Below are 13,797 nucleotides of genomic sequence, written 5' to 3' on the forward strand. Positions count from 1 at the left end.
ATGCCTACCTAAACATCAGACAAATACTCGTCGTCTATTAACAACAATAATGTAATCTCCTCCCTATTACCTCTATTACCTCTATTACCTCTATTACCTCTATTACCTCCATTACCTCCATTACCTCCATTACCTCCATTACCTCTATTACCCCATCATCTAAGGGACAACCTCTTCTGGCTAGCATGGGTGAAGACCCTCAGCTGTATGGATTCAATTCTTTCCTAACTAACTACTAGGTATGAATTTCCTGATTTGGTCCCCAATAAGCTCTTTAAAGATATTGGTATTATTATAGGACTATATACGTAAAGATAATAACTTGTCGCCATTTTATGCGTACTTGTCTTCTACATATGATTCACAGCCAAGCTGCATGCTGTTGAATAATGAACAGAACACGTAAATCGACCGTGGGTGGCTGCTATGTAAAATCTAGGTTGGGGTCGTACGTCCGTGACGTTAGCTGTAAAGTATACATCTAGGTACCTACCTACATAAAGAATCTCTAATTTTGAGTGTACATATCAATACTTGCTCCTTCCAACACATGTAACAGATATATTTCCCCTTTTCGTCTCCGAACCCTATCTAAGTTGCACCATTTCTAGATATCAATTCAATGATTTCCGTCTCCTCAAACTGCTGAGCAAATTCTAACAGCGTTAATTCTCTTTTAGCCATAATTTTCTCTCTAATCTGTTCAGGGAATTCAAACAGCCGTGGTTGGATGTTGGCGATTTTCTCCTTAGTAACCTTGGCTCCTCGACTGAGCAGTAGCCTCACTAAGGCTTGATTTCTCTTCCTTATCGCCCACATCAGCGGTGTCTGGCCGGCCTTATCTCTCGCCTCAATATCAGATCCTTTCTCAAGTAGCCGGATGACCAAATCCTCATGGCAGCTTATCACTGCCCATATCAATAGCGTCTTGCCGCTCTTATCCATCGCCTCCATACTAGCTCCTTTCTCAAGAAGTAAACGGACCGCGTTCCTGGAGCCTAGCCTCACTGCATACATCAGCGGTGTCATGCCTTTCGCATCCCTTGCCTCAAAATTGCATCCTTTTTCAAGGAGTTGAGTGACCAAGTCCGTACGATAGTTTTCCATCGCCAACAGCAATGGCGTCATGCCGTTGTCATCCATTGCCTCGATGTTACATCCATTTTCAAGTAGTAGAACGACCATATTCTTACGACCTTCTGTCACTGCCAACATCAACGGTGTGTAGTCCTGTCCATCTCTGGCCTCGACTTTTGCGCCAGCTTTGATTAGCTGAATAGCAACATCCTTATGGCCATTCATCACGGCCAGCATTAGCGGTGTCTGGTTATTTCCATCTCTGGCCTCGATTTTTGCGTCTGACCTGATGAGCTGAATCACTATGTCCACGTAGCCTTCTTCCGCTGCCAACGCCAACGGTGTATTGCCATAATTCCAATCATAGGCCTCGATGTTTGCCCCTGCTCTAACTAGCAGTTGAACCATGTCTTTGTTATCTTCTTGCACTGCACAGTACAGTGCCGTCTGCCCCTGATTATCCGTTTCATCTATTTTGGCGCCTTTTTGAAGTAATAGTTCGACGAAATCTTTGTATCCTTTCTTTACCGCTGTTTGAAGTAACGCATTACTGAAATGGTCGATTTCGTTGACATCGTTTATACATTTACTGATTAAAACGCTAAGAAGAGCTTTGTCTCCCTTGCCATAGACATACAGTAATGGCGCTTGACTGCACTCGTCTTTCCAATTCAAATGAAGATGAGGGTGGCGCATGTTCAATAAGAAAGCGACTTGCAGTATCTTATTCCCTTCGTCGGGATGCGTGAAATGTGATAAAATATTCTTGGATCGTGAAAATATGAAGCCTTGCCGGAAGTGACTTAAGTCAAGGCTCTTGCGGCAATACTCTTCGTAAAGATTAAGGAATTCGGGGATGATCTCTGCTTGAGCTTTCAAGAACACTATAATCGCTTCATTACTGCCGTTGGCTAATGCTGCAAAAAGTGGTGTCCCAAAATATTCGTCTCCCACTTCAGAAAAAGCGAGTTTGGAAGGATGGCATCCGATGAGATAGCTCATATTCAGTTCCGCCAATGCATATAAAAGCCGTGTATTTAGTGAATGTGCCCAAACTTCAAATATGCACCTGAGTACCACCCAAGGGCGCAGCTTAAATTCTTTGAGAAATTCAGCTTGGCTGATACCGTACTTTTGCGCCTCATTTGCATGGTAAAGAATATTACCTACAGCATATCCTAAAATTGGAAAATGGTCACTTGCCCACGATTGAATTGACGCTGTTGTTTCAGAGAGGTGATTGACCTGTTTAAGCGACTGGGAAGCGTAGAAAGAGCCGATTTTGATGCACTTGAGACAACATTCTTTTAAATATTCGTGACTTCGTCCAGGAATATTATCTCCTTGGTCTGGCCAAATTTCCTTTAGCCCATCTTCCCCGAGGAGAAAGACTCGCACTGACATATGGATAAATTTAATTCTTTCGCAGTCTCTACTCGAACCCGAAGACGTACAAATCTCGGCAAGTCCCAAGGAAGAATTTAGAATGAATCTCAGCATGTCGGGCTTAGATATTTGGCTAGGAGCCACTCTAGATGAGACATCAGAGAGAACAGCGTGATATAACTGCTCTGGTCGCAGCAGTTCCCTTGAGAATAAAAGCCACTGGAAACACCGGAGTGTTTCGATCGATTTTCGGTCAGAATTTCGTGCCAAGATATCCTTAAATAGTTCGCGAAGGTCTCCAGGAATCTCCAGATACCGGGTTTGTAAATTATAGATCCGCCCCATATCGTATTCCTTGTTAAGGATCAAAACAACCGAATTGACCCACATGAACAGCCCCCAGGATCTTTTTGCAAGATTGGCGCGAATTCGATTAGCGATATCACTTTGTCCAATTTTCAATTCGCGTCTCACATATTGGTGTATATCTTGGTGTATTCGGAATTCGAGGACAAGGGTTAGCCCTTTTTTAAATGAGATCAAAGGATAGTACCTTTTTGAAAAGCATACTAAGAAGCTGATACCCTTGGATGTAGCTGAGCCGATCAGATATTCAAAGAATGATAGCGTATCTCGGGCTTGGTCTTCGTCACACTCGTTCAGAGCGTCAATAAAGCATACCACTTTGGACGTCTGAATGTTTTCAATTGCTTGGCGAAATAAATATTTTAACGGTTCGATATGCCATCGGTAGCCTTCGTCGTGACATGCTGTGAATTTCGATAAGTCTAAGGAGTCTTGAAGCGCCGGTAGCTGTTCCAGTAGCTGTAGCAGTAATGATCGGTACATGCCAAGAGTAGATTTCTCTAAATCGCCTCCTCGTGCGTTGAAAAAGAAAGAGAGCAAAATCCTATCTCCCATTGTTTCCCGGGCAGTTACAAGGGCATATTTCATAATTGTTGATTTTCCGGCGCCTGGTTTGCCCATAATACATAGAAATCCGTGATGGTTGATGATCTTGTCCGGGTCCAGCCAGGTGATATATTCAGCGCTTTCTTGTAGCCACTTGCATGTTTCTGCGTGGGCGGCCTTGATGTTATCATAGCGCTTATTATAGTTGTCAAATTTCAGAGATTTAAGCAGAGCTTGTTTCTGGCTGTCGCTGGGAATTTGGATATCCTCTTCTCCAGCCACTCTTTGCGGTATGTTGGTGTTATCTAGAGCGATTCGACGGAGAAGATCTTTTGCGTAAGCCGCCGCTGCCATCGCAGCATATCCTTGCCACTGCTTATTCTTATGCGTGTCTGAGTAGTCGGATATACCTCGAATAACCAAGCAGGGGAATTGATTCATAAGGCCGGCGGCTTCCATTTCAAAACACATGACATTTTTCTTTGACGCGTATTCATCACGCATCATGGCGTCTTTCATAAGTGTATTTGACGAAGCAATTAGTCCGCAATGAACAACAGGCGCACCCTCGCCTGCGATTCGCCTGCGTACAACCAGCTTTGACGGATCATCTCCGCAGGAAACCGAGCAGTCTAGTGTGTTATCTTTGGGGTGCATGATCTCGCTGCGATATAACCTATCACTATCAAGACTCGGACGGCCAAAATCTGTTTGTAAAATCGGATTTCTTGCAAGAACGTCGTCAATTATATCTTTCAGTTGACGATAGCCTTTAAGACGGTATTGCGATTGAAGCCCATTGACTGCTGCTCTTAAGATTCTTGGCGATTGATTCAACAGCCGTGTTGCTTGAAACGGCTGACCTTGGACCATTTTTCCAAAGCCGTATTGTAATACACCACTTTGTCCGTCGCGAGGAACGCCGACCACAATGTCACCCAAACGAATATCATTCCTTTCACTAGGCGCACCACCACCAACGCCAACCATTAGCCCGAGTTTGATATTGGCAAAAGAATGCATCATGTCCCTTGCAACAATCGCCGCAGATTCTACTCCGTATTCTCCATCTGGCAGAACAGCAATAACAACGTTATGGTTCCCAATTCGGCCGAACGTGTAATCATTTTGATCAGCTGGCGCCACATGGCTGGGTCTCTTATGCTTCTCATCAAGAGCAGCTTGCGCGGCAATGTATTCGGTGCATATGGCACAGATCCATCCTGCTGTATATTCGTCGCTCGTTTTTTGCAAGTAGATGTCGGTCAGCCTGTGCGTTTGGGAGGGACCCCCCTCCATATTCTCTCGACTGCTTCCAGGGCCGTGGACTATTGACTGCACTGGTTTCTTTTCGCATTTAGGAAAGCGATGATGACCGTTTTGACGCGTATATTGTAGATATTGACCACAGACAGCGAAAAGATTGATATATGTAAATTCTGAGCGCGTCACTGCATTAGCGAAATCCGGTCACCGGGTCGCGTTGTTGGGCGGGGGGAAGGGCCTATTATTCTAGGCATACATGCATATTGAATTAATGTGATAGGTACAGCTTGAATAGCCACCTGATTACAAATGGCAAATGCTACATCGTATCATTTGCGCCTCCATCTCTGTCTCTCTTTTTACACTCATGCACATCTAGGCCTAGCAGTACCTAAAGTAAGCGATAATCCCATACAAGTAATGCTCCGTCTTTTGCCATTAAATCCATAAACTCCTTCCCTTGAAAAAGGTATAAATGATAAATATATGCTTAACTCTAGGCCAATATATGTATAAATTTATTACGCAGAATCTTGAAAAAAAAAAAAGGGCAATCTCAGACCACTGTTAGCATGTCATACAACAGCCCTCGTCTATACCGTAGTTTGGATAGCCGTCAGATTATTCCTAGAAAAATGTGACAATTTACATTTGCATTTATTCTCCTTTTCTATTCGTACAAATATAAATATATATATATATATGTTAAATACACAGTAGTCAGCCATAATCCAACAAAAATAGAGATAATATAGGTAATATAGGTAATATAGGTAATATAGGTAATATAGGTAATATAGGTAATATAGGTAATATAGGTAATATAGGTAATATAGGTAATATAGGTAATAGAGGTAATAGAGGTAGTAGAGGCAGTGAAAGATCAAAACACATGTAATTGTAATTATACAACGTTAGCTACAACTAAGATGCTGGATAATACAACTGGAGTGTTGAATAACAATTCCCTAAAAGTAGTGCTCCGTCTTTTCCTGTAAAGAGTATATCCTCCGCCCCCCCCCAAAAAAAAAGAGCAAATAGTAGCCATACGCTTAACTCCAGGCCATTCCATATTTTCTTTTTCAGCAGAATCTTAAAAATACAATTGCAGTCCCGGACTACTGTTAATATGTCATACATCAGCTCTCGTCTGTTCTCCCGACAGATTTCTATCACACTATATCGACCTGGTGGAAATATTCGTTTTTGGACTAGAGCTTTTCTAAGGCTTAGCTCGTGTCATTTTGCTCTTGGAGCCATTGGCTGTCGCCTTGGTATTTGAAAGCCATTGTCTCGGAATATGGTATCGGCGTGTCCAGAGGTATGACATCAAATTCCGAGGGAAATGATGATGGCGCGTTAGGCCCTTTGGGGGCCTTGCGATTGGTGTACGGAAGTACGCCCTTCAATGATACTGCCCGCGGTTTTGGTGGTGCTCGTGGTTTTGATGGTTCTCGCGGCTTCGATGGTTCTCGCGGCTTCGATGGTTCTCGTGGTTTCGATGGTTCTCGTGGTTTCGATGGTGTGAGGCCGCGAATCTCTTTAACAATATCCTGCAACTCCATTTCATCGCTCACAATCTGAGCCTTGATAAAATGAGTGCTGCTTCCCGACGATTCTTGAAGTTTCTGCATAATAGGGGTGCGCGGCGTGTAGGAAATATCATCTAGCTTGGGAGCGAATCTAGGATCCGGAACGACTGACGGATCAAGCTGCGCTTCGGGCCCCATATCCAAGAGAGTCTGGATATCCAGACTTTCGCCAGGAGGGATTGCATCTGGATGGCTTGGCGTGATGCAGTCCATATCAACTTCTTTGCGGAGGACGTGATCGATATCGACAGCAGAGAAGAACGCACAAGATTGGGGGAGGTCGTCAATCCCTACTTGCTGCGCAAACATAGCTCGGGTCCAAATGTTTGCTACTTGGAGTGCAAGCGCTGCCCTGTATTTATCTTGATTCTTCACCAGGTATCGAATTTCGTCATGAACCGAGATGGCCAGTCGAGCATCGAGATTGAACCGACGAATCAAGTAATCCATGGAGACAATAAGCAAATGGAGATAGTCGACGCCCGAGGATTGGATGGCCCAGTTGATTCGAGAGGGCAAGTAGCTGCCTTTGCTCACAAAGCGGCTCATAAGCGCTTGCGTGATGCCCGCCCCCAACACTGGCGTCCTAGCCCAGTCCTGTTCAGCAAACTCTTCCAGTTTGTTGAATACAAACGACTCCGTTCCTCCTCTCCAGAACAAGCGCTTGTTTATAGTCTTGCGGTTGGTCTTGATGCCTTTGGTATTCGCATACAGCCTCTGCGCAATTTCTGTAGTCTCCGCCTCGGAAAGCTTGGGGTTGAACTGTCGCAGAAGAGTGGCTGCAAACTTGAGCCCAGCTCCATAGATGCGACCGTAGTTGAAAATTTTGGCTTGGTTTCTAGAGATGCCCAAAATCGACGCTGTCCTCGAATGTAAATCCGTGCCTGCAGCTTTAGTACCCTCGAGGGTCATAAACCCAATGGCATTCCCACCGTGGATTTTGAAAGTCGCATCACCTACTAAACTTGCAATCCAAAGCTCTTCTGAGTCAACATCAGCACCAACAAAGCAGTAGCCTTCTGGAGCCTTGACCATTGATTTTAACTCGGACCCAACACGGTTCTTCTTCGCATTGCTTGCTGTCAGCCAAGTGTTTTCAACTGCTCGCCGAGTAATTGTACCCATGGGAACAATTTGAGGTAAAATAAAGCCTTGGGTGTTCTCTCCATCCTTTTTGGCCGCCATACCCTCTTCAGCCTCGGGTAAATCCTTCTCATAGACAACCATTTGCGACATAATTCTATCACGCGCACCCATCCAGTATGAGCACGATGCATTCATTTGCAGCGCTTCCTTAGCATATTCATACTCCGACGAGAGAGTGCCATTTTCGAAGTAAGTTAGATACCCTTTCGCCATTGGATTGGCGCAGCGAGCAGTGGGGCCATCTTTATGTGGAAGTTTGAAGTAGGAGTGTTTGTAATCATCGCGCAAGGCCGGATCAGAGTCATCAAAGAGGCACTCTGACATGAGCTTCGCAGTGTAAGTGGACACATCGTCCGGGTCAACTCGAAACACCCAGCCATGTTGGTTGGACCAGAACAACGGGTGCCCATCCCAGGCCAGCCTCAGCAGCAGAGGCGCAATACGAGTCCGTAGTGATAGGTTGATAGGGGCGTCATTTTTGGCAAAGAGATCTTTGTACCACTTGGGCATGCCTGGCTTCTTCTGCCTTGCAGCTGGCCTCGGTGGATCGCCCTTCCGTTTGCCCTTGACCATTCTGATCTCTTGGCCGGACCAATCTAGCTGCATCATCCAGGGGTCGTTTTGCCAGATCTCAGGCTTGTCTTTTAATTCCAACGCTTTCTCTGCCAGTGATTCTAACCTCTCGTGGACCGATGTAGAAAGTTTCTGATAAGTGGCTTCTGCATTAGCAATGTATGAATTCCAAGTTTGGTTGACCGGTAAAATGACAGAGGACAGGTGCCGCAGGGCCGCAAAGCTAACTGGGTGCGGGCAAACTTCTAAAAAGCCGGGAAGGACAGTTTGATACACTTTGTGAGTAACGGATACATCCGCAGCACAATATTCGAGAAGTTGGTCTAATTTCTCCAGCACACCATCGCGATCCAGCTCACCAAAATCATTCCGTATCGCCTTGTCAATTGTGACATTGAGATGGAACTTGGCAACGTCTCGGAGCGAGTTAATTGAGCTCTTCTCCACCCATAATTCCTCCTCTTCATGCATACTTCGATTGCTCAAAAGCTCAATTAAGCCATGTTCGATGTCGCCGCTCGCCACCTTTTCTCTTTCCTCTCGATTCTTCTTGTGTCGCATCCAGGTCGGGCGTTGTTGTGAGCACATGCCATTAACGGCAACATGCAAGGACATGGTGTCGAGGAATCCGGTCCTAGTCTGCTCCAGACTGTATTCTTCCAATATTCTTGCCCTGTCATAGCCAACGTTGTGTCCAACAACAATGCGATCCTTAGTCGAATCCCCCATTGGTATTAAGTGCTTGTCGTCGGGAGACTCACCCAATAACCAAGGAGATAACCAAGAATACCAGGCCGTAGGACTGACTGCACAAGCCATTACTGCATACGGACTTTCTTTCCACATGACCTCTGTGTCAAAACACAGCATATCTTCGTTTGGCGCCACGACCGACTCTGTCCGCCCATCAGGATAGTATTTCGTCCACCCACTTCGCGATATCCATCTTTTCGGCTTCAAAGGGACATTTGCGCAAGCAAACTCTTTAGCGTATTGCAAATGCGAACCAGCACAATCAATTCCAAGTCTGTAGAAATGTTCGTCGAGGGTGGTGCCTTGGAGTTTGGGCAGATCGAAGGCAATGGGGCCGGAAGTATCTGTGTTCTTGCCATAGAGCTCATGGCGCTTCAAATGATCGACAGACAACTTTACCAGGTCTTCAGGTGGAGGCTTGGAGCCGTTTGGGAATATTTGAGGGAAGATGTAATCGCTAAGTTGCTGTACACCAACTTCATTGTATCGCGACGACGAAGGCACTGGTATTGCGCCGTTAGCTGCTAATAACAATCGCAAACACTGTCGCAAAGAGGCTCACAAGACAGCGACTTGGAATCCTTCGACTCAAGCTCCTGGGTGAGAGTTGCGAGCCATCGCGACGGTGCGCCTCTACAAATACTCTGGCATCCTCTGTAGCGAGCAAGCCGGACGAAGCTTGCGATCGGAGCTCGCTGGAGCTGGCCAGCGGCAGAGTAAAGTGCTCTCATAAGCGTTGGTGAGACATCAAAACGCGGCGACTGCGCACCAACGAGTCTCTGTCGACTGAAATGGGATGAAAGGAGAGGGAGAAACGAGGCTGCAATAGAGCCGTGAATGTTGCGACCAAAGTAGCAATTCACGAGCAAAAGTTTCATGCTTCCCAGGGCGATGGAAGGGAATTTTAGCGGGGTGGGTCGCAAGCTCTACAAGGGTGAGCCTATCAATTAGTGGTTGCGGAGATGGCAAAAGTGACGTTTTGGACGGGCGTGTGTGAAGGCTCACGCCTTGCAAAGGGAAAGAAGGGTTTGTTCTCAATCATGTATCGCATTTGATTGTCAATTAAGGACAGAATCACGAATACCGATGGTTTGCCAAACGTCAGGTCAGATCTGAAAAATTCCAGCCATTGAGATGCAGCCGACAAGCATTAGAGCTGCCCCTCACTCAACCAACATTGCTGCAGCTTTCTGGAAAGCCCCGCCATTGGTCCAACGTCCCAATTTGGAAATGGAGGATTGAAGCCATCTTCGAGACATTCAGGCAGCCAGGCACCGCAGGGCTGATCATATACGGGGTGCAATGCCGCCTAATAAAGATAACGGGGTAATAGTAAGGCAAGTACTAGATGTATTATTTTCAGCCTTGGTGAGAATCCAAGAGTATATGAGAGTCAGTTTTGTGAAATAAAAACCATTTCCAGTCGTTAAAAACTATACATACCTTACCTCCCTACTAATAAGCAGTATGTAGTAATGATAAAAAGCAGCATGAAAATTTCTTCTATCCAGCCATCCATATTACCAAACCAAGCTACAGTTACAGCCAGTTTGCAGCGGATAATAACACTGGCATTAACCTTACTAGATTTTCCCGTAGATAGTAGCTGCAGTTTGGAGCAATATCAACCCTAGAGTTACTCCATAAGCTAAGGCGCATCCACTCTATCATGCTCCTTCTTTCATTCTTTTCTCTTATTCTTCTTTCTTTTTCTTCTATTCTTCTTTCTTTTTCTTCTATTCTTCTTTCTTTTTCTTCTATTCTTCTTTCTTTTTCTTCTATTCTTCTTTCTTTTTCTTTTTTTTTTTTTTTTCTCTACTTTTTGTGGAAAATAAAGGAAGCATAAGGCATTATATTATCATACTATTTTGATAACAGCAGACGGAAGTTCTGAAGTTTATTCTTTCAAGGGTAGCATAGATGCCTCTTATCTTGGCTCCCATACAATCTTGTCAATAATCGCGGCTGGCTTTTCATGTCTATAAAGTTCCTCTGTCTTCTCCCTCTGCTTTTCCCTACTAGGCCTTAAGTTCTCTTCTATATAGCTGAACTCATATCCAACCATATCCAAATTACAGACATCACAATGTCAAGCCATATCCAGGGAAAAGCCTATCTACCACGTCTAATACCGTGTATCGGATGCATTCATCGCCTTACTTCGGATCCACTTTCAAAGTATCAACCTTGCCAAAGCCAATCCAGTAGTTCTCTTGTGGCCATATCTATAATCATGCTTTAGTTGAATTTCGGCATTGACAAGTTGTTACAGGTCCTACGGCTGCCGGCTGCGTCATGTGTAACCGCAAGAAGCAGAGATGCTACCTGGTATATTGAGTTCCCCCTCCCCCCTCAAATTCCAACTGAGCCCCGTCTAATTAATTATCCAGCTGCCCATTCGTGCAATTGAACTAGGCAGAGAGTTTCAAAACGCTTGCATAAGACGCTTTGAGGGAGAAGAGGTAGATCGTCCCATAACTTCAAGTTCAAGAGCTCGGGGAGTTGACTTTATACTGACCAACAACTGGATTAGGTCGAGAATTTAGAGGTTCTTGGCGAGAGGACGTTACAGGCCATAAACCAATTTCAGGGACAAGCAGGCAAACATAGGCGCAGTTCATCTGCATCAATGGCACGTATGCCAGTCGATCTAGACAGCATCCTAGAAGATGGTGGCTTGGCGGCTTTGGCGGATGATCAACTCTCAGTGAGTGTTCTAAAAGTATTACTCAGTAAGCACGATAATTCTAAGTATACGTACAATAGGTGTCTGGTCAACCGCAAGCGGACCCTCGGGAACAGCAATCTCCACAACTGCAGCGGAAAGAAGTCGCCCAGCAGCTCAACGATGAACGTCAGCCGGCTTGCTGTGACGCTCGGAAAGAACTGGAAGATATGAGAGCCCAGATGGAAACCATAAAAGCCCAAGTGGAAAACATGGAAGCCCAAATACAGGACCTTATACAGGTAATCATTGGATGCCGGCAAGATGGAACTGAGACTCGCTCCATCGACCTGCACTTTCCTTGAAGTCGGGTTCGCCGGGAATGGAATATGACTCATTTCATTTTTGCCGCAGTGATGTGATGAGAATCCCCTTTGCCCCTTCAGTAGGAGCCCGGCTTGAGAAACCTAGATTTAGTAAAAGATACTACATGATGATACTTCGCATGCAGAGCAAGTGGGACACTTCCCCCTTATGAGCTAAATGACTCACGGGTCATCCTTGAAGGAGCCGGGTTTTATTTGCAGCTGTGGTTGTTGGTTCAACATGGTCCGAAGCAGGATTCACAAATTGGATGCTTGATACGGCTACCCCCTTTCTGCTTTCCATTGGCACAATTATGTTCAGAAGGTTCAATAACTATCGAATCACTACTTTTACTGATTTTACGAGTAAGTTGATGTGAAATAGCAAGAGGCGTTTGGCTTTAGGCAGCTGAATTAGACAATGTTTTGAAAAAGGGGGGGTAGGCAGCAACATTACAGACGCACCGACGATGGAATAGATTTTGAGAATTCGGCAAGAAAAGGACAAAATCAAATTAATGGTTAAGATCTGCCGTCCTTGCGTATTAGGCAGGCGTATTCAGCCCCTGAGCGAGCCTACATTTTCAGTTATGAGTTTGGAGACTGGCGGTGGCGGAGTTCTACTCCAGCCAGACGCATTACGAAGGAATGATGGGCAAGGACGGGATACAAAGCTTCATTATGATACTTCTTCCACTATTGTGACTCCATTCATGTCTCATTGACCCCGTTTCTAAATTAAACACTCGTATTTATTCGCGTTCTCCTTGGGAGTTGAAGGGGTGATGCTTGGGCATCTACTCATGGGCAGTCTCCATGACTCTACTATTGAACACACGCCCTTCATTCTACTCTCGCCTCTTGACAAATTACAGTGGATAAAAAGAAACGAAGAAGAAAAGTGGAATCAGACGTTAATGATACGAAAAAAAAAATGAATGATCTCGCCCGGGCTCGAACCGGGGACCTTTTCGGTGGTGTCAACAGATGTTGTTAACGAAATGTCATGACCAACTAGACCACGAAACCATATCTTGATTTTCCTGATTGGATGTCTCTCCACGTCGTTGTCAGCATTCAAGAAGCAACCGCCAACATAGAGAGTCTCACCAACGAGACTCTATACATGTAGTATTTCTGGCCATCGGAATGGTTACTAAAGCTGTGTTATCAACGTCACCCCATCAATACGGATTTACGGCAGCGAATGTCGAGGGTAGCGGGGTATTAACAGCCCGGATGGGGCCGTACAGACGACCACCGGCAATAACTAGGGCGCGGAAGCAGATGCTACTGTCGGGATTGCGTTGTATGTAACAGCGCTAATGCAGACGTGGCTGAAGCATCGAGCAAATCGTTTGTGATAGACAAAGCCTTTGAAACGCCCTGGACTTACATTCGCGGATTGATGCCTGATCTGGGTGCTTGGCAAGTATGCTCATAATACAAGAAAACAGAAAAAATAGAAAAGAAAAAAATAGACATAATAAAATGAAATAGCTGAAACGTTAACCTGGAGCCTGATGTTCATCTGTTTTCTGTGCGACCCTTGGTGTTCTGTTGAGTCACATAAAGCCGACATAGCGATATGTGGATGACGAGCTCTTGCCATTTACAAACAAGCTGTAATGCCTGCATGACACATCAGCCTGATCGCAAATCCTCGACTGTCGGACTGTAGGAGGACTCCGACCGAAGGAATGATCCATGGTGCTGATACACGGGAGATTCAATCTAGGCTCCATCCTTGATAGCGCATGGCTATCGCCAGATTGCCTTTCCGCAGCGGCCTGTACGCGCCCAAGTAGCTCTACTTGCAGCGCTTTCATGCTCCAATACTCGGACATAATACAATCTTGCTAGCACTGCGCTAGTAGCAAGCAGTTTGTCCTCTTCATATCGGGATTCCAGAGCTAGGCTGCCTGCTAGAGGCGCTAAGCCAGCGGGCTTCGGTAACCGGGATTGCGAGGCTTGATAACAACAGCATTTTGAACTTGAACCCCTGCGCTGCAAACGAATGAGCTGCATGGCAGCAATAGTTGGAATCTCGGACTTTTATTAA

General features: G+C 45.4%; 2 protein-coding genes and 1 non-coding gene across 3 annotated transcripts; 1 reads left to right on the top strand and 2 right to left on the bottom strand.

Moving 5' to 3' along the window:
• Positions 1–300: 300 nt before the first annotated feature.
• On the bottom strand, positions 301–4,869 carry TrAFT101_009968 (uncharacterized protein). The gene has a single exon (XM_066128811.1). It carries the CDS (start codon positions 4,672–4,674, stop codon positions 592–594), a length of 4,083 nt encoding a protein of 1,360 aa, XP_065984935.1. The 5' UTR covers positions 4,675–4,869; the 3' UTR covers positions 301–591.
• A 5,326-nt stretch (positions 4,870–10,195) lies between these two features.
• TrAFT101_009969 (uncharacterized protein) lies at positions 10,196–11,735 on the top strand (the record flags this gene model as incomplete). Its single annotated transcript, XM_024903828.2, has 4 exons — positions 10,196–10,253; positions 10,978–11,033; positions 11,239–11,412; positions 11,472–11,735. The coding sequence occupies 4 exons, from the start codon at positions 10,196–10,198 to the stop codon at positions 11,733–11,735; spliced, it is 552 nt and encodes a 183-aa protein (XP_024761100.2).
• Positions 11,736–12,674: 939 nt separating this feature from the next.
• TrAFT101_009970 lies at positions 12,675–12,764 on the bottom strand. The gene has a single exon. It is a non-coding gene; the product is annotated as a tRNA-Val (tRNA).
• Between the last annotated feature and the right edge of the window lie 1,033 nt (positions 12,765–13,797).

The sequence above is a fragment of the Trichoderma asperellum genome, chromosome 6 (genome assembly GCF_020647865.1).
Source record: "Trichoderma asperellum chromosome 6, complete sequence".
Classification (NCBI taxonomy): Eukaryota; Fungi; Ascomycota; class Sordariomycetes; order Hypocreales; family Hypocreaceae; genus Trichoderma; species Trichoderma asperellum.